The sequence below is a fragment of the Argentina anserina genome, chromosome 5 (assembly GCF_933775445.1).
Source record: "Argentina anserina chromosome 5, drPotAnse1.1, whole genome shotgun sequence".
In the NCBI taxonomy this organism is placed as follows: Eukaryota; Viridiplantae; Streptophyta; class Magnoliopsida; order Rosales; family Rosaceae; genus Argentina; species Argentina anserina.
Genome location: NC_065876.1, coordinates 16,186,162 through 16,210,665, shown reverse-complemented (window position 1 = coordinate 16,210,665; position 24,504 = coordinate 16,186,162). Strand labels below are relative to the sequence as shown.

General features: G+C 38.2%; 4 protein-coding genes and 1 long non-coding RNA gene across 9 annotated transcripts; 3 read left to right on the top strand and 2 right to left on the bottom strand.

The window, feature by feature from the left end:
• Positions 1 to 3,653: 3,653 nt before the first annotated feature.
• LOC126794173 (protein PIN-LIKES 3-like) lies at positions 3,654 to 8,174 on the bottom strand. Its single transcript, XM_050520831.1, is given in 11 exon segments — positions 3,654 to 3,808; positions 3,905 to 4,090; positions 4,203 to 4,255; positions 4,582 to 4,682; positions 4,789 to 4,887; positions 7,052 to 7,168; positions 7,248 to 7,369; positions 7,513 to 7,637; positions 7,731 to 7,774; positions 7,777 to 7,824; positions 7,943 to 8,174. Coding segments are annotated over 11 exon segments (1,161 nt in total). The 5' UTR covers positions 8,084 to 8,174; the 3' UTR covers positions 3,654 to 3,683.
• LOC126794174 (uncharacterized) lies at positions 5,512 to 6,506 on the top strand. The gene is made up of 2 exons (XR_007672126.1): positions 5,512 to 5,616; positions 6,268 to 6,506. It is a non-coding gene; the product is annotated as an uncharacterized LOC126794174 (long non-coding RNA).
• A 2,517-nt stretch (positions 8,175 to 10,691) lies between the features above and the next one.
• On the top strand, positions 10,692 to 13,406 carry LOC126795608 (protein FAR1-RELATED SEQUENCE 5-like). The gene is made up of 6 exons (XM_050522416.1): positions 10,692 to 10,984; positions 11,042 to 11,185; positions 11,329 to 11,508; positions 11,626 to 12,105; positions 12,185 to 13,026; positions 13,111 to 13,406. The coding sequence occupies exons 1-6, from the start codon at positions 10,692 to 10,694 to the stop codon at positions 13,404 to 13,406; spliced, it is 2,235 nt and encodes a 744-aa protein (XP_050378373.1).
• Positions 13,407 to 15,493: 2,087 nt separating this feature from the next.
• On the top strand, positions 15,494 to 16,717 carry LOC126795974 (uncharacterized). The gene is made up of 4 exons (XM_050522708.1): positions 15,494 to 15,642; positions 15,740 to 15,853; positions 16,002 to 16,070; positions 16,262 to 16,717. Exons 1-4 carry the CDS (start codon positions 15,526 to 15,528, stop codon positions 16,613 to 16,615), a joined length of 654 nt encoding a protein of 217 aa, XP_050378665.1. The 5' UTR covers positions 15,494 to 15,525; the 3' UTR covers positions 16,616 to 16,717.
• A 449-nt stretch (positions 16,718 to 17,166) lies between these two features.
• Positions 17,167 to 20,391, bottom strand: LOC126794109 (uncharacterized). 5 transcript variants are annotated; one of them, XM_050520758.1, is made up of 6 exons: positions 18,521 to 20,391; positions 18,352 to 18,423; positions 18,157 to 18,267; positions 17,936 to 18,076; positions 17,670 to 17,849; positions 17,167 to 17,573 (listed from the first exon to the last, which is right to left on the bottom strand). In XM_050520758.1, exons 1-6 carry the CDS (start codon positions 18,572 to 18,574, stop codon positions 17,391 to 17,393), a joined length of 741 nt encoding a protein of 246 aa, XP_050376715.1. In that variant the 5' UTR covers positions 18,575 to 20,391; the 3' UTR covers positions 17,167 to 17,390. The 5 variants fall into 5 exon arrangements, 3 of the variants coding, with proteins under 3 accessions (XP_050376715.1, XP_050376717.1, XP_050376716.1); XM_050520760.1 differs by having other exon boundaries at positions 17,167 to 17,469; XM_050520759.1 differs by lacking the exon at positions 18,352 to 18,423.
• Positions 20,392 to 24,504: the final 4,113 nt, after the last annotated feature.

Here is a 24,504-nt window from a genome sequence, read left to right as displayed (position 1 = left end):
GTTGAATACCAAACAATTAGGGTGGTAAAAATCATCCAATTGGTGCTGGTGGTCACCAATAATAATAAAATCGTTTGAGTTATGAAACGACTTGGAGAAAACCGGAAAGATAACTGGATAACTAAAATATGCTCAAAACTGAAAGAAACAACGAGAAAACGACGAAGAATTGCCGGAAAACTCGCTAGAAAAACCGGAGGCGCCAATGATTGGAAAATCTGCTGCCGGCGGCCGAAATCTGGCCGGTTAGGGGGCCAGACTTCATATCCAACATGAAGTGTCAGCATGAAACTCACTTTTGTGCCAGAAACGCGGACAATAGGCCGGAAGGCAGCCAAAACGGCCACAAAACATTCCGAAAATGTGCTGGAAACGCCAGAGATCATAACGATGTCAATTTTGACATTCCAACCGATGTTCATTTTCCACTTATTAAGTGTCAAATTCAGAAATGTAGTGCTATTGGGGGTCTCATGTAAACCAAAAAGGCCAATTTAAGAACCACAACGAGTTGTAAACGTTGACCATTCATGTTAGGTTTAAAGCAAATAAAATTCTCATGAAATCATTTTGTAAATAAGGAATACGAGAAATTTTATTGAATATGCAAATTTTTAATACATTAAAATCAAACTTCAAATTTCAATAAACGACCTAAGTTAAATTCAAGTAATAAACATGACAATGTCAACGTCATACTTGAAAAATATTAAGCAGAAAGCATAGTCAAGTAGATTTACTAATCAAATATTCGTAGCAAACAAATCTTGCGTATGAGATGGGCCGGAGCCTTAGCCTAAGGCTTAAAATCTGTTATTTGGAGATTGGAAAAATGTTACGTTTCCAACTCAAATGTTCCCTCAATAGATAATAGATATAGTTCAAAAATGACTTCTGTTTCTTGGATGTGGAACATGCATCAAAGTCAACTCTGGTAAAACAACGTCATAGACAGTATTGAATCACTTTAAGTGTGTCCCATAGAATTTGCTATTTTTGAGATCTTTTGTAAGCAAATAGTGTTGCTTCAGAGTAATGAATTTCAACTCAAATTAATAAGTACGTAGACTTTGGGATTATCGTTTATAGACATGAGTTTAAGAAAATTCAAACATTCAAATAACAATCGCAATGGCGACGCATCCATAAGAAACGAGGGTTGTATAGGTTTCGAATAATTGAAACTATTCAAGTATGTGACCAGAATTAGAAGGGTTATGATGTATATATGGTCACAAAATATTCGATGCATATCGGCGATTCTCATGATCGCACCCAAACCAGTTGTGTACTCAAACAACCAAACAAAATCGATTTCTTCCCATTAAATAATAACGTGACTCCCCCAGCACCGTCACATGAAAAACGTCTACCAAGAGGGGAATCATATCCCTTTTTGGTCTCATCGGCGCTATAAGAAGGGCCAGAAAAGAGATATGAATAAGGCTAATAGCGCCCGATAATTTATATATATATATATATATTTAAAAGCATTAATTTTAAGAAAAACATACTTGTTGGTATGCTAAATAGACCGCATTAAAATGAGCTAATCTTCAAATATCTTCATATAGAAAAGCTGTTTGATGAATTCTTTTTCGATTTTCGTACGATGACATAAAAAGCTTTGGAGTAACTAGGGATAGCAATATTACCCATCGGGTAGGGTATTCACGGGTATTCGACCATAATAGAGCTGTGTAATGGGTAAAAACGGGGAATTGGTATGTGGATCCCCTATATTTGAAATATGGAATTGAGTAACGGGTGGGGATGGTATTTTGATCCCCATCCCCATCCCCACCCAATAAGATATATATATATATATATATATATATATATATATATTTATTAATATTATATATATTTTCAATATTATTTAATTATATTATATATGTTTCAATATTATTTAATTAATTAATATTTATGTAAATAAAAACTTTTTTATAGTTGTTATTTTATTTGAACTAGACTTGTATTGGTTTAAGTTGGATTAATGTAAAAAAAACTAATTTCATCATGATATATAGTTTTCATTTTATATTTTTACGTTTTTCTATACTTCATATGAATTTTTATATAATATAACAAAATATCATTAACGGGTATTGGGGCAGGTATGAGAAACGGATCCCGAGCAAGTATGGGGACGAGGAATACTCATTACTTTCTAACGGGGATTGAGGCGGGTATGAGGACATAATTGAAATTGGTTATGAGTATGGTATTTCGATCCCCTAACCCTACCTTGCCCATTAGCATCCCATGGAGTAACGTCCATCTTTGGTAAGCATGTCATCATTATAGTACGATGATTGACCATTTTTCCTATACGAGCATGTGAAACATAATTAGAAACTAAAAACGTGCAAATAAATGATGAAATAATGGAATAGGAAAAAGAAAAGGAGAAGAAAAAGAGTTTAAAGTCCAAGGAGCTATTGGGCTCGGCAGGCCGTAGGCCAAAAACCAAGGCGGGTTAGATTGATGTTGAAACTGGGTCGCGTGGGTCGTATATAAGAATCCGGGTCGAGCTCTGGATCTGCAGAACTGGGTTGACTTCAACTGCAGAAAACTGAGTTGGGGACGACGTCGGGTTTGACAGCTTGGAAAGAGAGGCGGCGCAATGCTGAGGCGGCACTGTGGTCGAGCAAGGATCGTTGAGCAGGGGCCTCCGACGTTGGGAAGGCCGAGCGGAAGGCTGGGATGGAGTCCGGGCTAGGTCGGAGCTACAAACGCGAAACACTAGAGATCTTGAGCACACTGCAGCGGCACGCAAGGCTAGACAGTAGGTCCAACTTGGAGCAAAGGGGTGACGATCAAAAGTCACTGGAGAAGATGGAGTCCTGGGTGCCGGCGAGAACGACGGTGAGTCAGATAAGAAGGTGGGTGCCCAGATGAAATTATTGAGTGCCCATAGAAGCTGCGGTTTTGGATTTTTCTCGGTTTCTGACAACAATTTGTCGAGTATTGCTTTGAATTTTCTGGCTATGCCAAAAAGAAAAGGATACTGGAGACTGAGATTTCAGGTTTAAGATTTATTTTTCTGATAGACTCATGGTAACGTGGTAACGTGGTGCAAGATAATAATTGTGTATTTATTAAATGATATGGGGGCCTAAATATATGCATTACATAACCACAATCTCGTAGGATTCGGAGTCCTAACTTATTACAGAGATGTGAATCTATCTCTAACAGGAAATGTAATAAGGCTAAGACACACACAAATGTTGAATAATAATTTTCTCGGAACAAAAATGACATGTTATGATTATTTTAATTGCTGAAATAGCAAGGTGACGTGGCATGTTATATAAGATTTTGACGCTAGATTTTGTGTTATATTGTGGCGCCAAATATTTTCCATGTCAAAATAACTGAACGTACTTTAATTTAATTACATCATATGATCTAACATTCTCCGACTACGAACAATGGATATGCTCATGCCGTCGACAATATGTACCTTGATGTATATCGATGTTGTATAAAAAAAACTGAACGTACTTTTATTATGTCAATATACCTTGATGCATATCGATGTCTTTCTAGTAACTCGGGCTTATCTTGCGTTCAGTTAATCTTGTTATCTTACGATTCTCCTTAAAATATAATATTACATGGTAGTAATTGAAGTCCCTCTAGATGTGGATATGACATTAATATATGACACTGAAGAGTTAGGCGACAAGCCACATGAAGAAGGCAGACCAAAACGTAAGCGCTAGAGAAGCAAGAACATAAGTCCACAGCATAATAACTGAACACTCCTTCTCTCCTGCTCCGAACAATTGGGTGATGGTTGCTGCCATTACATGAAGGATACATGTTAAAAGAAAGCATGCATGCATTGAGAAACAGATTAATTGCAAGTTCCAGTGAGTATATGTATATATGATACCTATGTTGACTGCGGGTGGGAGTGAAAATTGAAGGAGGAGAACAAACATATACAATGGATCGGAGTGTACTAATCCAAATTTCGTTGCCCCTTTAACGATCAATATGCCTGTGAGAGGCAGTGCGACATAACGAACAACGATGACGCCGATAACCAGAGAAGTACGTATTCCAGATCCTCTCAGACCTGAAAGATCGAACACGGTGAAACGTACTTTTCAGTTGAACTAGAAATATTAGGTGTGTCTAATTATGAAAGGTAGAATTTGCCAAAGGATCGGAGTGATTATTATTATTACCTTTGAGGAGGTTTCCTCCTATAATCAAAGTCACAGTTGGGATAGCTCCGCCCCTGCAATAATTAAGAGAGCACTAGGTTAAAGACTAAAATGTCAGTGAAAATTACAAAATGAACACAATTAGATTTAACACCAGAGAATGAACTATATATACACATCAATATTCACAATATATGCTAAAATTTGAGTCAGATTATTTCCATTTAGATGTTAATGCAAGAAACATTTTCTCTACAATCTTACAGTTGGAGCTAGCTGGTAGTTGAGCCATGTTTTTAGTTTACCATAAAACATCAAGGAAACAGTGTCATATTTCTCAAAGAGCAAAACCATGTAGTTTGGAGTTTGGACTCAGATTTTGCGTAGAAATTATTTGTACCCCAACAAGGAAACAGTGTCATCAATCACCCGTAGAGGAGCGCCATCTTCTATGAATACATTTCGCACTGGTGGGACGACTCCGATTACAAAGCCAATGATCTATATTAACAAAACAAAGGTACAAATTCTATCAATGTGTCAATAAACGTAGAGAGATTAGGAGGTAAAAGAAGAACGTAGATTGCACACTGTCGAAAGGTTATACCGCTGCAACTATTGAGGGGGAAAAGACCGTTTCCAGGTTGAGCTTTTTAACCACCTTCATTATACGCTTCTTTAGTTTCCCTGGAGGGGCCATAATCTGCTGTAGAAATATGACAGTAGAAAGCTCATAGATATAACTCATATAAGACTTTATAAGTATTAGCAAACGATATGTGCCATGCATGTGATATACATATGCTATAGTATCTTTTTTTTTTACACATGTATGTATTAATTAGTATCTATTGATTGAAAAGGACTCAAAACTTTAATTACTTTTTTTTTTGGAATAAGCTCTAATTACTTTTATTTTGTAGCTGGAAGGAAAATGATTGCCGGCAAAAAGTTGATATTATAGTAATGCACACTATAAATAAGCCAAAAACTAGATGTACCACAGTTCATATACTTAAAAAAAAAGTAGTCTAAAGTCTAAACTACTTTAAAGAGAAAAAAAAAGAGCATATCAGATCATCAACCAGACCATAATGCTATATGAACTATATCGAGTATCACATACATCTCAATCTTATGCGGCATCAATCATGTGGACAGTCACGTCACTCACTAAACTTTTTGTTATAAGAAAAAGACTAGTACAAACTAAACAAATCGAGCATCCGATCCTCTATAGGACACCCGATGCCGAAAAGGTTGAAATCAACAGCAGCAGTGACATTAGGGTGACAACAGAGAGTAGGGGTAGCACTTTCGAACCGAAAAACTCACTTCTGGATATCTGCTATTTGTAGTTGCTTTCATCTTTCTTCTCAGCGTCACAGTCTCACCCAACAACAAAAACAATAGCAGCAATTCTCTTTTTCATGAGGTCAGTCACTCTCTCTTTTTCTCTTTCTCTGCTGATTTTGACTTGTTTCTTGTTCTAGCTTTATGGGTACTTCTTGAGTTCTTGTGTTCTAAAGCTTTCTGGGAACTGGGTTCTTTTGCTTTCCCATTTTTGGTAAAGACCCATATACAAATAATCGAGAAAGTTCGTTTCTTTCTTTGATTTGGATGAAAGAATGTTTATGTTTGTCTGATGTTTACAAAGCTGCATGTAAATTGGATTGGGGAAATGCGCAGAGATGAGTTAATTGATGAGTGCAAGAAATCTATTTTGTATGAACAGTGAGGATAGAAAAGAATTGTTGTATCTATGGTTCATGTTAGATTTATCTGTTTGGTTTTGAGGGTGTTGTGCAGTGTGCATTGGATTCAATTGGATTGTATTGACCACTGGTTTCAGTGTGTGAAAACGAAATGCATAATTGCATATCCGATCAATATGTGATAAAGATGATTTTTCTGTATTTCATTTATATATGAGATTTTGTCGTATTACATCATTTACATGTTATGAAAGTATTACAGATTGATCTAATTTAGTTTAAAACTGAACTAGCTAGTAGCTAAATTGGTATATAAAAGTTGATTAAAAAATCAGTGGTGCCTTTTTTATGAAGTATGGTTATTGCTGCAGGAGAACCTTAATTTTCTATAATGAAGAGGAAAGCAACTACAACCCCTAAGACAAAAAACGGGGGAAGCACAAGTGGAAGTGCAAGTATGGGTGAATCGGTAGCTTGAGGATTGATGAATGAGGGTTTATGGGAATGACTCATGTTTTATGAAAAATTTCATGTCTATGTGAACTTAATTTACTTTAGACTTTGCATTTGTGTGTTTTATGATGTATGAAACTATGAATTGTGTTGTGATTTCACTTTGGGACTTTGAAATTATGTTATTTGGCATTGTTAGAAGTAATATAATTTTTTTAGGGTCAAAAAGAGGTATAAAACCTCAAATCCCTTCAATCTGGTCATTTTATTCAGTTCAGTTTTTTTTTTCAGGAACAAAAAAAAATGAAAAAATCGAACCGTTCGGTTCAGTTTTTAGCTTAATTTCTCCGCGAACCGAGAATTGAACCGAACTGAATTTTATTTTCAGTTTAATTTCGGTTTGTGTTCAAAACAGAACCGTTTGAGCCAAATTCCACCCCTACTAGAGAGCACGAACAAGAATTGTGATCTTGATCTTGGCAAGCTAAGGCGTTTGCGACAAAGTTGACCTCGTGAAAGACATGGGTAAAAGAGATATATATGTATATATCATTTAATGAACTTCTGTGATATAGATCGATCATACAGTATGCTCTATGCATGCGACTGATGCCACTGGTTCATGCAAACAATACCCGAAAGTACCACTATTGCAGTAGTTACGGGAAGAAATTAAGCAGAGGCTGATCAGTGCAAACTTACTTGGTTTGATATGGAGATCCCCTCCAAAGATTGGATCGTGTCTTGATCAAGAGTGCATTTCTTTGAAGATATTCTCATAATATTATAAACATATGACCACAGATAAACAGCAGATATCTGGTGAACAATACAAATTAGAAATCTGATAAAGAAAAAGACTAGCTAAACAAACAAATTAAGCAAAGTTGAGAAGTACCGCCATTGAAAGTGAAGCATATGCCAATCCAGAATTATAACAAACATCAGGAGCTCCAAATGGACTGCCTTTTTCTTTACAAACAGCTGGGATTATTATGAGGAGCAAGTTCCCCAAATTTCCTGTTTCAATTTATAAGCAGATATTACAGAAAAAATTGCAGATATATACTAATCGACTGATTTTGGATTATAACAATTATGTCCTTCATCTTCGATTCTCTGGAACTTTCACTTTTTAACATATTTGAATATCTCAAATTTACCAGCAGCACAGAAACCGATAATAAGGCCTCGAAGATGTGGAGGAGTTCTTGTTAATAAGTTGAGTATCCATCCAAATATTGAACCAACAACAAAGGTCAGGAGGATGTTCAAAGGCATGAACCACCTATATACAAGTCGCCAGGCACATATATTAGTCATATATATTCATCAGTAGTCTAGCTTGTTGCGCGCTAAACTAAGGAGACTTTGGACTCACAACTTAATCATACTGTCATATGTTATGGTCTGTATGTTATGGTCTGGGCAAGGCTGGAACCAACCAGCGCTGGATTGAACACGAAAAATACAACCTGCATGTTCATCATCAACACTATATATATCAATCTATAATACCATTAGTTAAGACATTAATCTGACTACTTCATTCAGTTGAGAGAGATCGGAGGAAAGCTAGAGAAGTATACGTACACTGTTTAAATGCTTCCTAGTATCTTCCCCTAGAATATTGACGCGTTCAGTAGCAAGATATGAACCAAGGGCAGTGATCAATAGGGTTTTCAAGACAGGAATCGATGCAGTGATGAAGAGCTGTAAAAGCTTCATCTTCATCTTGTTCTAGCTAAAACAGTAAGCTTGCCAAGCAAATTATAAAAGCCGAAGGCATATGAATTCAAGAATGAGCACTTTGTTAACCCAAAGAGTGAACACTACGTACTACCACTACTTTGTAGTTCCGCATATTTTGTTTTTTTGGTCGATAGAGCATATAATATATATACGCACGCAGAGACGTACATGGTTTTAATATGGAGGACACTGCTAGTCTGCTGCATGGCGTCACGGTTCTCGAACTTACTTGATCCTTGGCTGCGGTGGATGCAATATTTTTGCATCAATTCTATAAATGTCAGTTAATGTATCATAACCTTTATATTAGATTTATAATAAAACTATCGCATTATGAAGCGACTATATGAAGGAAACTTCTCGGGATCAATCGACATCATCCGATGTAATCGATATATATATTTAGTGATCGTATAAAATTTTTATCTAACTTGGACCTCGTTTGACCGTCGGAATTTCCGGTTAACCAAAACCACCACTAATATACGCTAAGGGATGACCCATTACCAAGATGCGAATGCCAATATCCGTTTACATATTTGAAACCACCTAATTTTTTTCACCAATCGTTAGCGGTCGCAACGAGGAAACTCATTTGCTAAAGCCCCGGTTAATGAGGTTTTATATGTCAAAACGCCTCCTTTTTGGTTGGCCATAGGTACGGACGGTCAAACCAAGTTCAAAACGGACGAAATTTTTACATGGTCTCTAAATAAATATATCGATCACATATATTGGTGTCGATCGACAATATTTCGAAACTCGAATTTATTTATAACTTTTTTTTAGAATGTTTTCTAATAATTCTTTTATTGTTCCAAACCCTTAAATAAGAGTGTTATTTTTTTCTAATACAAGGCATCAAGACTCGGCCCCTAAAAACCCGGAATGGCCCGCATTAGGTGGGCGGGTTTGGATCTTCATATTTGTGAAAATACTCGGCCCGTCACTTATTTAAATTTACTAAGGCCCGACCCATTAACAAGCCCTAATGCACCTTGTGTGCGTTTCTTCCTCTAGGTAGGTGTCGTAGATTTGTTAAATGGACGCTTCCTCCTAGCGGAAAGATGATACTAAGTGTTGCCGGGTTACTCCGGCGGCAACATTGTTAGGGACCTGTTTTCTTAGACATTAGGATATGTAATTGATGCATCATCGTTGATAGAGTTACATATCTACTTATCTCTCCACCATGCCACTGCTGATCGAAAGCAAATAGAGTCGTCATTTGTGTAGTGCTCTTTGTTGATTGGTGCTTTATTGAATACTTGTTTGTAGAGATCTTTGATATAATATCAGGTCTTCGTAATCAGGAATTTAAGCTTCATATTCCCTCTTGTATTCGACAGTGTAAAGCTTAAAAGAAAATTATATATATATATATATATATATATATACCAACCCTTACATTTTTCGATATGATGGTAAGAACATAAAAAGTTTACCAATACATCCATATGTTGCTTAATTCAGTTAATTGAGTGTTCCATTAATGATTCTTTACAAAAACAAAAACAACAATGTTCTCTCCTAAGCTCACTTATGGACTAATGAACTGGAAAGTGAAATTTATATGCGAAGTAAAACGCACTACATCGATGGCTTTTGATTTTTAGTGAATATTTTCAAGCTTAGGCGCATATAACACGGGTTTCATAACCTCAAGTAAGCCTAAAAGTTTTCCGCTCTTTCATCAAGTGTGTGTTTGCCATAGAATTAAAGAGTGGGATACACGTACTTGAAATGAACATCAACTTGAAAATAACAATATTAGAACCCCTTAGTATAAAAAAAGAAGAAGCAATATTAGTGCCCGAGAATTATTCAGTGCACGGCCCGTACTTATACACGGGTCATCTTAGCCGTCGAATCAGCCGCGTGGAAAAAAACATTTCCCTGTAATATCAAGTAATTATGGATGGAATTGAACGGAGTTAGTGTCGGTGGTGGTAAAATCAGTCAAATAAAGGGTAGATCTGATAAAAAAAGGATAAGGATGAGAGACGAGATATTTATCATACATCATCAGACAAATCGTCTTCAGTTGAAAGTAGAATGAATAAGGTTTAGAGAAGATATTTATATAGTTGTAGGAGATTGGATAATGGTGCGGTAGGAATTTGGTGTCCACCATTTTCCGCCACTGAACGCAACCTTGCAGCGGATAGTTATAATCATGGAAGGCAATCTTTGAAACGTAAGTTATGATGTAAATTTTAATTTATGGGTTGCAGCAAGTGTATGTATTATATAGAGATCCGGTTGTTTTGTTAGGATCTTACTGTGTGGATTGAAATTTTTCGCATTTTAGGTTTATTTAGTGACCTCACCTGTTTAAGGTTAATCGTAGTCTTAATGTGAGGCTTAAATATGAACATGGTTAGTTTTCTCTGCATTATTTTGGAGATTTTGATATCTCAAAGCAATGTTAGTTGGTTGTCTAAGATATTGATGATATGGTATCACCCAAGTCTAGCTGTGTGAGGAAGTTTTATTGTTGTGGAAGAACTAGGCGGTGAGGGGAAGCATAAATTTAGATTTTGTAATGGTGATTTGTTCTGTTGTGTATGCAGAGCATTGAATTATAGTTATGGAGTCCACTGAACTGAGTTCATTTGAGTTGAACAACATCCCATCTATCGATAATGCAAACACAACATTTTCAGTTAATGACAGTGTGAATGGAGATTCACTGCCTTTTATGCAAGAGGGCGACGATAGGGAATTGGGTTATGATTATGAATGCCTGATGTTCAACGGTAAACCTTACGAAGACCTGACTCTAGATGACATGAAGAACGTTAAGTTTGCCAGTCAAGAGGAAATCGAGTCGTTCTATGCCCACTATTCATTGGCAAAAGGGTTTAGTATGAGGAAGCACAGGTTGGAGTGGAACCGTAATAAGTCAGCAGTTATCTGAAGAGTAATGGTTTGTTCCAGACAAGGGGAGCGCAATGTTAGCAGTGATGGTTTTGGTAGTGATCCTGATATTGAATATGAGTCGGAGGAAGACCCTTACGTTGATAAGAGGATGAGGAATAATGAAAACGGCCGCGGCTTTCCAACCTGGATGAAAATGACAGGGTCTTATGTTCCGGGAACCCGCGAAGAAATCGGCCAACAAAGACCTGACGCCTTTCAAGGTGCCACTGTCTTGCCCAGATAACCTTTCAAAAGGAGAGATTGGGGACTTCATTCTATGTTTCCGAATTTGTAACTGAACACAGCCATCCACTGACAAGGTGGAACCAGAAGCATTTTGTTAGGTCCAATCGTGTTGTTAAGGAGCATGACATTGCTCAGGTCATGTCCCTACGACAAGTATCTGTTGGGACTGCCCGTGCTTATGAGTTTCTTGTCCATCAAGCCGGGGGTCAGGAATTTGTTGGGTTTACAGAAAGAGACCTGTAAAATAGGGTTCAACAGGAGCACACAAAGCTGATGATGGACGGTGATGCTCAAGCCTCAATTAGTTGGATGAACTCTAAAGCCATTAGGGACCCCAATTTCTTTTGCAATTTCAGCGTAGATGAAAGTGGAAGGCTAGCAAACATGTTCTGGCGAGATGGACAATCCTATGAGGATTATTGTTCTTATGGGGACATTTTGATATTTGACAGTACTTACAAAACAAATATTTATGATAAGCCTCTGGCCGTTTTTGTGGGAACCAACAATCATAGGGGTACTATTATTTTCGAGTGTGCACTTTTGGCTGATGAAACTGAGGAGACATACAACTGGGTACTGACCTCTTTTTTAAAGTCTATGAATGATAAGAAACCAATATCTGTTGTGACCGACAGCGACGAAGCAATGAGAAACGATGTTCTAACTGTCATGCCGGAGGCCACACACCGTCTATGCGCATGGCATGTCGGGAGGAATGTTAAATCTCACTTGAAGGAAGAAGATACGCAAAAAGACTTCTTCCACCTTATATTTGCAGGGCTTAGTATTCCAGAGTGGGAGGCTTTATGGGAGTACTTTGTGGCGATGAACAAGTTAGAAGACAATAGTTGGGTAAATAGAATGTATGGCATAAGCTTTTTTTTGAACCTCTTTTTTTGGGGGGATTTGTAGTACACAGAGGTGTGAGGGGATGCACAGAAATCTGAAGACTGATCTGGGCAGTTGTATGAGGCTGTATGAGTTGCTTCCCCGGCTTGATAAAACTATTGCACGAATAAGAAATCGTAGTCTCTATGACGATTACTTGTCCCACCAGTTTTCTCCTGTTTTTAAATCCCACCTCCGTGGTATGGAACAAGAGATTGGAAGTTTGTTTACTCACGATGTATTCCTACTGATAAGAGATCAGATTTATTTTGAGCCGAAGTTCATACTAACCGGCAAGGTTCCGGAACCGGCTACAGGTACCACAGTTATCTGCATCTCACAATATGGTAAAGTGGAGAAGACATGGGAGGTCAGGTTCCAGGGTGGCCGAGAGAACCCAATTTTATCATGTTCGTGCAAGTTGTTTGAGTCTGATGGCATTCCATGCTGCCACATGTTCCTGGCGATGAAATCTGAGAATGTGACTACATTTCCCCATTCCTTAGTTAAGAAGAGGTGGACAAAAGAAAGCGTTGATTGTGTGGAAAATGACCACAATGTTGATAGGAAGGTTATGCAGCTGGCCAGGTACGGTGAACTAATGTCTGCATGTGCCAAGATATGCCACATTGCCTCACACAGTGATGAAGGCTATGACACTATTAAGGAAGCCCTGAATGACCTAACCATAGACGCGCGCGACCTACCTCAACCGAGAGAGACAGATTCTCCTGTCTATGTTGATGAAGCAACCAGATCAACCGGCCTTCATCCTAATGTAATAAGGGACCCCGTGACCTGCCGCAGTAAGGGGAAAAAGTCTAAACCAACTAAAGGGCAGGGGAACGTGAAGAAAAGAAGGACCTGTTAAAAATGTGCAGTGGTTAGGCATGACCGTCGCACTTGTGTTGGAGTTGGTTCCCATGTGAATTTGTCAACTGCTGAACCAGATATCAGTGTTGGTGCTATAGTGAATAATAGTCCTCAGCGCTGTAGTAGCGTGGCTGATGGTAGTTGTTCATCAGATTGCTCTGATACTGAGGCTGATGAGTTGGTTGAAGAAGCTGACAGGTTGAACAGTGATACATATTCCCTGATTCATAACGAAGAGGAAGCCATGTCTTTTGACTTTATAACCGGTGTGGTTAACAACAATTCACCCTCGAGATCCAGCAGCTGTGAAATCAGAGATGTAGGGGGAGATTATTGGAGGTTCTACCGATCGTTTCCTAACATCCTGCCGTGATACGAGCACGTACCACTCACTAAAAAGGTAATTCAATCATTTATATTAGAAAGTTGGTGTGAAAAATTTGTAGAACTGATTAGTTGCTGGCATGGCTTATATCTCTCCAACAGGGTCATGATAATTGAATTTGTTGTAAGTTTTTCCCAATTCTGTATTTTTAGCCGAGCTCGTATAACCCACTTCCTTGACGTCATTGTTATTTGCTATTATAAAACAACACGAAGTTTGTACATTAATCTACTTCAGTAGGCTATGTGTTTTGACAGTTTTGATTTTGACAGATGAATGGTTGCAGGGTCCTGGTGGTAACGAAAGAATGCCCCCGTTCAAAGTCATAGAAATTGACATGTACTGATTAATGTTCCATGTTAAGTTCTCATATCTTGATCTAACTTATTTAATCTTATTATTGTAAAACTATGTTGTTGAAATATGTTGACACTCAGGGGGTGATAGGTGGTGAATATTTTGTTGAAGGTTCCTGTATTATTTGTGTGACATTTAATTCCCAATACTTATGATATTGGTTGACAATCTGGAGTACTTAGCTGATGAGTTACAATTGTTGCTTCATTTCTTTCCATTTTAAATCAGGATGTAAACTTCACTTCTTTAAATTTTTATCTGAGGACGCACACTTAATTTCTTTCCTAATGATATCAGGATTGCTCCCCTTCCACCCGCAGTGGTAGTCTATCATGTAACGAATCAAGTCAATGTAGGTATAATAGTAATTAAGCCTAATATTGGTTGATATTAAAATAACAACTTGTTTGCAGTAAGCATATAGTTTGCATACAAACCTGTTGCATTGTAAAAACCTCTACCATAATGTTTTTGCATTGCAACAACTTGACTACCGAACATAGCCAGTAGGCGGCCTAGAGTGATTACCCAAACAAAATTATCTCCAAAATCGAATAATAATCCCTGCAAAGTAAGGATATTTAACACTATCATTGTTTGGGGAAAGGGGGGGGGGGGGGCGCCGCATACTTGCACCATCTTTTTTGATCTGGATTCACCTGGTAACAAAAAGTAATTCATCTAACTGTATAACTCCTCCCCATAAACCTTTCAATTGAACTAATTCGATCATTTCTTCCTCCCCCTCTTTTTGGTGTGGAGGCAACTCGTATCGTCCGACAAAATTTTAACAAGTGATGTATCCTGGATATTAATTGGCTCTTTCAATGTTGCGCCTTTCCTTGGTTATGTTCCCTCGCGGTTTAGATTTTGTTTTTTTTGCTATGGTTTTTTCTCTTCAGCCATTTTGACCGCACCGTCCCTTCCTCCTTTCTATCGGAGAAGTGACCTTTCCACCTTGTCATGCAGATCAACAACCTCATTTTTCGGATGCATTAGCAGTTTAATGATCAACTTTGCTCGCTCCGTGTCTGAATTATACTGCCATGCACATTCATTGTTTTATATTCAAAAATGTACAACAATATTTCTCTTTGAAAATTGAACATTGTATAAATTCTATCAATTTGACTTCACCCATTACCTGTTCACCCCATGGTCCTTGTGGATCCTCCATATTGTTCATGGTAAACACACCACAGTCTGCACCATTCGACTGAAGCATTGCCTTTGGATCATATGTCCAAGGAAATTCAGACATCATCGACAGAGTCACCATGAAGTTTACAATGTCATTTAGTAGTATGTTGTCCAGAAGATCCACCTTCAACACATCAACAAATTATAAGCAGTGGGGAAGTATGCAGATCACATATGTTTAAGTTATTAGTAACACTTATTATTTACAGTTATGTATCTATATATTTGAAATTTTTACCACGGCTTTTGCGGCACGGTGTCTTGGAAGCAACGTACTGTCTGACGAGGCACTATCAAGTAATTCCATATATCGTTGCTTAACATGAATAATAAGCAAGTACCAGTGGCCAGGATCCCCATTCTCTTTAGGCTCATTGATTGGAACAAAAATCTGGGGCACCATAGTAGGGTGGTATCAAACAATATCACAATAAATTTAAAGGGGGTTAAGAGGACCAGTTCCAAGGCTCGGGAATTGTCCGTGAAAAAAAGGGAGAAAGAAGAGGACATTCTTAGAATGGGAATGTTAGCAAGGCCACAAACATACTAGATGCCTCCAAATACAATAAGACTAGTTTCCCTCAAGGAAGGGGCAACATTTGAGAATGTTGATGTCCCCCAAAATGTTGTGTGCAAATATGTTGAGGTAAACAAGACATTCAGAACGGTAAGTCGTGGTGTTCCTGTAAGCGGCATTTCAGTCTCCAATTAACCTAAACATAATATTATCGGCTTATTTATAATGTAAACTCTATATGTCGCAGGTGTCGGGAGAGACAACAAGCGCTCTGTTAAACCAAATTGCTGGATTGACCTCGTTGCTGGAGACTCGGTCCCTCGAGGCTAGAGATATCCTTCTAAACATGACCCGGATTCACGTAAGCCTTAACAACATCCTATGAGGTTACATTGGTGATGCGGTAACAGTACATTTATGGCATTATGTTAGTTGCTTTCAAAACCGCAGAAGGGCTTCATGGCATAACTTAGATAAAGGTGGTTAATTGAATTTATTTTATTGACCAGGAAATCAATATCCTGGATAAGGAAATGGAAATAGAACGCCTACAACACCTGCTAACATCTCAAATGAAGGTATCATAAAGTGAATTAACGAATGTTTGGTTGATAATTTGGTACTTGACTAAATGGAAGTTAAGGGTTGTATGTAAATTCCTATAAAATAAGTGTTTATTTCTGGAAGAAACGCCACTATTAGTGCTGCAATGGTAGTATATTTACAGTTTTTTTTTAACCAAACATGGATGCTAATGTTCATAATGAAGGAATCGATGACCACGAAAGTGGGGCGGGTGGCCGAAACCAATACTGGCATGGGGGGTTGTTGGGGTTTCAAGCAGCATCAGATTTCGTGGGACAATTCAACTGATAGTGTATCCTATAATAGGACTGGATTCACGTCAGATTCTAAGGATTCCATTGATGGCGGCACCAGTTTCTTAGACGATGTGAGATACAGTTCGCATGTCGCTGGACAGGCTGACGAGGAAACTACCACAAGATCACCCTTCCCATATATCTCTACAGATGTCCTGGAACATGGTACAAGATACAAAACATTTTCGGAGAAAGGGGATGATATCATATATGGTATGGATAATCGAACCCGTTCATGTTAAAACACCCCTAAATTTTAACGACAATTTAGCGCACTCGGGCCTGGTTGCTGGAAAAACGAAAAAAAGATACCACGCTTAGATGATGGAACTGGTTGGATGCTTCCTGTGTTTTGGGCCATAGGCCTTCTCTGTATTTTTGGGCCTACCGAATGTTATTCATTAATTTCAATTTTTTACATTGTTTCGGTTTTAGTTATTTATATCTGATTCTATTGTTTCAGTATTCATATTTAACTGTCTGAATAATGATCGAATCTGCCAGGCTCCCTCAATTCACTATCTAAATGGTGGGTAATGTTGATTGGTTTATACTTAAGGAGAGTGAAACTGTCAAATATAATTAAAACTTTCATGTAGAAAATTGCTCATTTGTTACCAATTATACTTTTTGTAATATCTTTGAGATAAAGCTTGGTAATTTTGCATATGGTATGGAAACACCAAATTAGACATTCATCACTCCTATCCAACCACAACAAAGGGCTGGTGCTAGATTGTAATTGTTAAAGAGATGAAAGTGTAATGACTTACAACATTGGGTCCAATAATGGTTTCATTGTCATCAGGAATTTCGAAAACCTCCGCATAACACATTTAAACTTGATGTCTCTATCGATAACTTAATCCGAATGTCAAACATAAGAAAATCGAGAGTACCTAAAATTAATAATCAGCCAAACAAAAACCAGTTTATAACCGCGGAATGCAATGTAAGCATGTGGAATATTCCTCATCAGGCGCGATCCTTTCTTTTGCGGTGCGACTGTAACTTCCTTCAGGTAGGACCCTTTCGTTCATTACGTGTTGTATCATTATAATTTTCTGGAACACCCTCTTGCTCTGCCACAAGAGCCCTGAGGGTCAAAACAGCAGCTACATCAACTGACTTCAATTGCTCATTCTTCTGGTTACTCACAATTCCTAGTGCAATTTCAGTCCTTTGCTTATTAGACTGAAACTGTAAATAGAGTTGAAATTGGTCACAGTTTAGAGAAACGCATATTAACAAAGGCAATAATATAAATAAGAAAAAAATACAGTTAGCGGCTCATACCCCTTCAAACCAAGGTTCACCGTAACTCTGCATGTTCCTTATCAAACAAACGCCTGAATCATGTTCACCACAAAATACTGTTTCATAAGATCGAGCACAGAAATCAAAGTTTTCTATATTATAATATATGTCACCAGGTTTTTTCATGTCACTAGCAAACACCTTCTGGACCAACTGGACCTGCGTATTCAAACGTATACTGTGACACTAGATAAACAGAAAATCGGGTTATTATCTAAAGTTGAAGCAACTAATCGGTAACTTACCACGGAAGTGGCTAACTCATGTCTCCGTCTCATTGGAAACGGATCTGAGATGGTGTCCCAAATTTCAACAACTTTATCCTTCAATTTAATTACAATAAAAAACCATTGACCCGGGACGTCGTCTTGTACAGGAATAAAAATCTGGATTCCAGTTCTCGTGTCAGTTAAAATGCAGTGTAAGCCATAAAGGACAATTACATACAGTGGACAATAAAATATACCTTACAACAAAGTTTCAAGCGCCTGTTAAAGCGGTGGAGGCTGCACTCACTAATGATCTGACTCAGGGTCCGGCCACCTCCTAATTGGTTTGGTCCATCATTGCTTAGTACCTAACATATGAATAATACATTCAAAAATACCCACCTAGATGGTTAAGTTAATACATGACAAGAACACTTATAAATCACCCGTACACTGAAATTAGTAGGGAGGAACCACGAGCTGGAATTTTCTTCGTACAAGTATGCGGCACATAAATCAATAAGCTGAAATTATTCACCAAGATCGGGACAATTGCCGATGCAATCAATAGTGATTCAACCTATCAACATTTTTATAACTAACTAGTCAAATGCACAATACCTTTCTTGTTATTGGGTTTCCAGGTCGTAAGCAGCTTAAATCACCTTTCGTCATAACTAATTCACCACACCAAATGATAATGTCCCTGCAAAGTCTGAATTTCAAAGGGTTATCCAAACCAAACACCTAAATGGTGAACATATACGCTAAATTAAAACCACTTTCACCAACTACCATTTGACCATGAAGTGTATAAATTTCATTTCTCACAATAATTCTCGTATATCTATAGAAAATTATTATTTAGACATGTGTTCTTTTGTGTTATTTATTGACTACGACAAATAAAATAAAGAAACACTATCAAATAACCTCATATCTTCGGCTCGTCCTTCACACTGACCAAACAAAAATCTCATCAATTGCAAATTGGTCTCAGACATTTCCCCCGAGAATGGGAAAACAAGGTTATCATTTACGGCCCCAGTCTGGGAAGTCAAACAGGGGTAATCAAGGGTTTCACTGCCAATCAGATTGTCCCAATCGTGATCTTGCATACCCTGCCATCAAATTAACTCAAATTTTATGCAATACGAAACTTAACATCAACCATTTCAGGTTCTGGACGTGAAATTACGGCAAAATAGATATACACTAAGTCGACAATTAACTTTCTAATATTGCATTTAAGATTTTTCCCATTCACAATAAATAAATCTTGGGTCTATAATTGTGCTCACCTCCTCAGTCGCATCTGTTGAGCTTTTGTCAGTTACTTCCTCAATTATGGGTGAATGGCACCCCCCATAATTGGACAAGGTGTGGTCCATACCAGTGTCCGTATGGTACTCAACCTTCCATTCCCCGTCAGTTTTGGATGTATGGTACTCACCCTTCCCTTCCCTGTCAATTTGGGATGACAACAATCCAGTGTTTCCCGCCTTACCGAAAACAACTCCGGCTGCCTCAAGTATGACACGCCTTACTACTACTTCACTCATATTCACTGCTATCTTTTCCACTTCACACAAAACCTTTGTCGCCTCATCGAACTTATCCTCCAAATTATCCACCAAACATTTCATCGCACATACTTCATTTTCAATACATTCCACCCCCTCCATCGCCCTCCGTACTTGTTCAGATAAATCAATTTCTTTCGATTTACAACAACCTTTTAACATTACCCGATTGCTGCTTCCAGGATTCAATATACTACACATTCCGACGTCTCCCCTCATCCATTTAATCATTTTCTTGCAATTTCTGGATGTCCAGGACACAATCGGATCAACTGTTTTCACGATTCTTATGACAGTGGCATCTACAATTAAATCAAATATAAATAATTGTAAGAAAACCATGCAGCCCTTAATGAAACCGCACCTTTTCTTTTTGTAATCGACAACGCCCTGTAATAGGTGTTGAAAGCAAAACCATGCCCAATTCTTTTCACCAATTGTAGTGGTATCGCTCACTGCAGCTACAATTTTCTTCTCAACCTTGTCCGGCCTACTAGGACACAACAATATAAAGAGACAGTATAAGAGAAATAATTTACGAAAACCATCGTCTGCAACCTGGTTCTTACATAATGCATTCTTCAAGCTCTCACCAACTACCTCATCATTCTGAAGACATTTTTTCAATCCTCCCAATTCAGGGTCATCTACCACGTCAGATGTATGGTTAACAATAGATTCTCCACCATTCTTCAGCCCCATAACACGGGCAAAATCACTACAATTTATCAGGATACTTCTCCCTTCAAACTTAAAAACCAACATTTCGCCTTCAGCTTCAAGGTTATCAATAATCGTTTGACATAAGTCCCGGTTGAGATGTAAACATCCTATTTTCAGTAATGAACCAAAACCCATTTCCTCCACCGCTTTTTTCTGACTAATTGAAAATCTTTCGCATGTTAGTTTAAGTTCCCAGTATTCTAATCACCACAACCGACTCCCAGGAATCGAACCACAGTGATTTGTTTGATTGTGATTCGATTATGGATCGACCCGGCTACGCTAGATTATTGTTCCATCATCCAAGGGTGGATCTGAATGATGCTGATTCTAGAAATTAGTGTTTTGGGATTCAAGGATGAGAGATCGACCTATTTATTGAATACCAATTACCATACCAAAAAACTCATTTACCCCTTTCCATAAATGTGACACTAACGGTGTCGCATTTAGCCCTCCGCTCACTTGTCAACGGCCACGTCAGCTTTTTTTCCCCGTGCATATATACGGCCCGTGCGTCCAATAAGCTCTCGGTAGTGCCCTACAACAGTACCTAGCTATAAGCCTATAAGACGTGCACCCACCAGTACATAATTTTGGAGTTGATATATAAACTAGAATATCGATCATTAATGTATTTAGCCGCAGTTCTAGCTAGTAGCTGTTGCAAAATGAAGATTGATATGATTTTCAGCAAAAACAAGATTAGAATTTTAGAAATACAGGAAACCAAAAGGAGAAGACAACAAACCACTTTCATAATTATAAGCTAAGTGATTAAAACGGCGAATTAAAGCTTTCATATATACATAATATAGATTAGTAAGAGAAGAGAGTCACCTAAACGTTCGATCGAATACCTCTAAGTAGTACTGAAACATTACCTTGTGGCTGGCCATTAAATAAAAGTGAGAAATTAATCATAACGATGCATTTTAAGATCAACCCAAAGAATTGGGGATCTTATCTCTCGCTCTCTCTTGGTACGCGCTACACACGCTTGTTCTTAGAGAGAGGCTTGTTGCGATCGGGGTTGTCTCTCGTACAGCTACGCGGTGGCGACGACGTATAGGCCTCGCTGGGGTGCAGCCTGTGTAGTCGGATGGGACGCAGATGGTGTGCCTTGGGTTTGTAATCGGAGATCGGGGCTGAATTGGGCTATGGTTGGTCCGAAGGTTGTGTCGGTGTGTGTACAGGAGGGAGGTCGGTGGTGGCAGGGGTGGATCGGACTTGTGACAGTGGCTGTGTTTCTTGTTTTGTGGTGGCGGGAAGAGAGTTTGATGGTAGATTTGGGGGAGGGAATTTGCCTCTCGGATTTTGGGTGGATCTTGTTCTCTAGGATTTAAGCGCTCATGTTTCATGGGTGCGGTGGATGAGGGAGATGGCTGCTGGTTTTCTACAGGTCCTTTATTCCCGTTGACGATCCAGGGAAAAGTGTGGCGGCTGCGGAAAGATATGGGTGGTACAACGGTGGTGGTTCCGGTGCAATATAACATACCCGCTCTCAAATTTCAAAGGGAAATCTGAGATGGACCTGTGTAGCCAAAATTATAGAATGATTTATGTCGAACATTCGGCATAACTTCCCCTAAAATTTGACTACCCCAAATCTGTAAATTACATAATACACTTATAAAACAACACAACTTAATCATTTTCCCCAACTAGAGGACCATTTGTCCTCTACCAGAACCCCACTCCAACATCCATCAATGATATAATAAATATATCAAGTATCTCTTCTCCAATTATTCAATGTAACATCAATATATCTATAACTCAACTAAGCAATATACAAGAGTGTTTGATGACTGAGTGGATATGCCCTTGACATGAGTATTGCACCGACCTAAGCAATGCAAACCTGGGCAAAATAGAAATATGTTACCCTTTTTAGGAGGGTTATGGCTGCTTTTATAAGCGCAGTAGGGGAAGTGTTGCTTCCATTTCCTGATGTGGGAGTGTTCATACAGTATGTTTGTACTGCTCTGGTGAGCTACTTTGGCAATGTCAGTGATGGCGCCTGAGTTAGAAGTGGTGTGACCTGTCCTGCCAGCTCAACATCCTGTCGTGCTGGGCTAACTCCGGTCGGTCTGGCAACCGGTATAAGGCGGAATCCTTCCGGAAATTACCTCGTCCAGGGGAGGTGTTAACAAATTGTATTACAACTCAATCCAATACAAAACAGAGGCTCTAAAATAAAAGAGAAAGCACGAGTTACCTATCAAAAATCGTTTATGAAAACCCATACCATTGTGGGTGGCGGAGCTACGAGTGGAACTAGACAAATCGAAGGTCAAGGATTGAGGTTTGATTAATTAGGGACATCTACAAGGCCGGATTGCCGTCTGAAGAGGGAGATCGAAGAGGCACTGACTCGGACTGTGTCAGTGTCGAGACTGGGGTCCTCGGAGTTCAATCGACACCCAAACATCTGGGTTCTAGCCCTTTCTTCCCTAGGATTTTGCGACGGTGATGGCAAGAGAAGGACTCGCCATAATTGAGGACGGTTTTTTGGATGAGTTAGAGGTGATAGAATCTGCGATGAGCCTTAGATTTTGGGTTGGTTAGACATGGTTTTGGATGGAGAATACAATGATGGTTATGGTAAGCATGATCGGTGGCCGGAGCAGGGACTTCCGACACTCGTAGGGGAGGAGGAACGAGTGAGCTCAGGGGAAAGAAGGAATAAGGAAGAAGAAGAAAAGAAAAGAAGGAAAAAAAATAAGTGTGCGGCTGAGAGAGGAAGAGAAGAAACTAGAAAAATTAGGGTGTCCATTGTGAAATTACGTTCTTGGCCTTGCGAAAGCCGTAATCCAATTTTGACGCTTAAACTTTCGTAGACCATAACTTTCACATATGATATTCAAACTATGTGTGTCACGTGTCTGCGATCTCACTTTAAATTCCTCTTTATCTTTAATGAAAGAAAGGTTTTGGGAACGTTGATGACTAAAAAGTCAATATTTTTCAATGATAAGGTGAGAAGTCAAAGTCAACTACTAATTTAACGATACGTCGAATTAAAATATTAATGCCCAAAGTCCTTAAATTAAGGAAAATATTTTATAGGTATGGGGTGTTACACTACTTCTTCTGAAACTCGATTCACTCTACATGGGTTTGGCTCGTTAACGTAACGGCTTCAAACCATTCGACTGCATTAAGCTTAAACACATACAAACCTTTTATCGATTGTCCCTAAGCTGCTTCTGGACCTTTTAACTCTAAAAATGTAGTTTCCAATTTTTTTAATATTGTTTTTGCTATTTTAATTGATTTGTTTCCCTTGTTATGATGCGAGAGTGATTTGCAATTGGTGCGAGCTATAAATTAACTTGAAGAGGATGACCTCGATCGATGATGGGTAATTTTATTGGTTGTCACGCCCCAAATTTTGAATAATAAAATTCATATAAAAAAACGTGACAACTCGAATCCAACTAACATAATTATATTTACAAGTTACACAAAACTTGATCTATAAGGTAACTGCAGCAGTTACGAAGAACTAGTTACAAGAAAAATTCTCAAATTACAACATTCTACCCTTGTCATTGGATCCTCAAACACTCACACAAACAAAAAAAATCAACCTGCACGAATACCCTGCACCATGGATTGGTGCACCGGGTTGTAAACAACAAACCGAGTAAGTTTTTAAAGCTCGTACAAGTAAACTTAACTCAAGATAAACATGCTTATAAGATATAAGCAACGACATTTAAAATCCATACAAAACACTTGCAAAATGCATAATAAAATAGTGATGTTTCCTGCATAAAAATATAGTTAAGGAAATCACAGAAAAATGTAATAAAATAAAGGAATTAAGCAAAACTAACAACTCAACTAGATCTATAGAACATTCACCTGAAAACCAATAGAATAATTCTTACTTTGTTTTTATTTTAAAATAATATCCCTTTCTCAAAAAAGAAACACATGACCAAAATTAATTTTTCGGAAATTTAACAACTTAACAACCAATACAAACATAACACAGTTAAATTCCCTTTTAAAAACATGCACTCATGAGACCCAGATAACTCCACTAGGTTACCCCTCATGTCGTGCATAAGCAGACAGAGCAGACAGACTAGAGCTCTAACTGATCTTAACCAATCACCCGGTCAAAGGTTTGGTTCCGATTTATTTGCTATCACCAGGTCCGAAGACCAGAAAACGTTTTAATAAGACTCAAATATTAAAACAACACGTACAATATAATCAATCCACACATGATAATATTGTACAAAACCAAACGACTCTCACAACATCACAACATAAACAAGTCAT

Bases quoted from the DNA above. Each gene is read 5' to 3' on its own strand.
- LOC126795608 (XM_050522416.1), top strand. From the start codon at position 10,692: ATGGAGTCCACTGAACTGAGTTCATTTGAGTTGAACAACATCCCATCT. The intron at 10,985-11,041 runs GTTGGAGTGGAA...GGTTTGTTCCAG, and splicing joins TTTAGTATGAGGAAGCACAG to ACAAGGGGAGCGCAATGTTA. The intron at 11,186-11,328 runs GTCTTATGTTCC...AACTGAACACAG, and splicing joins ACCTGGATGAAAATGACAGG to CCATCCACTGACAAGGTGGA.
- LOC126795974 (XM_050522708.1), top strand. From the start codon at position 15,526: ATGCCTCCAAATACAATAAGACTAGTTTCCCTCAAGGAAGGGGCAACA. The intron at 15,854-16,001 runs GTAAGCCTTAAC...TTTATTGACCAG, and splicing joins TAAACATGACCCGGATTCAC to GAAATCAATATCCTGGATAA. The intron at 16,071-16,261 runs GTATCATAAAGT...TTCATAATGAAG, and splicing joins TGCTAACATCTCAAATGAAG to GAATCGATGACCACGAAAGT.
- LOC126794109 (XM_050520758.1), bottom strand. From the start codon at position 18,574: ATGACGAAAGGTGATTTAAGCTGCTTACGACCTGGAAACCCAATAACA. The intron at 18,268-18,351 runs GTACGGGTGATT...TTCATATGTTAG, and splicing joins TCCTCCCTACTAATTTCAGT to GTACTAAGCAATGATGGACC. The intron at 17,850-17,935 runs GTAAGTTACCGA...TTGAATACGCAG, and splicing joins ATGAGTTAGCCACTTCCGTG to GTCCAGTTGGTCCAGAAGGT.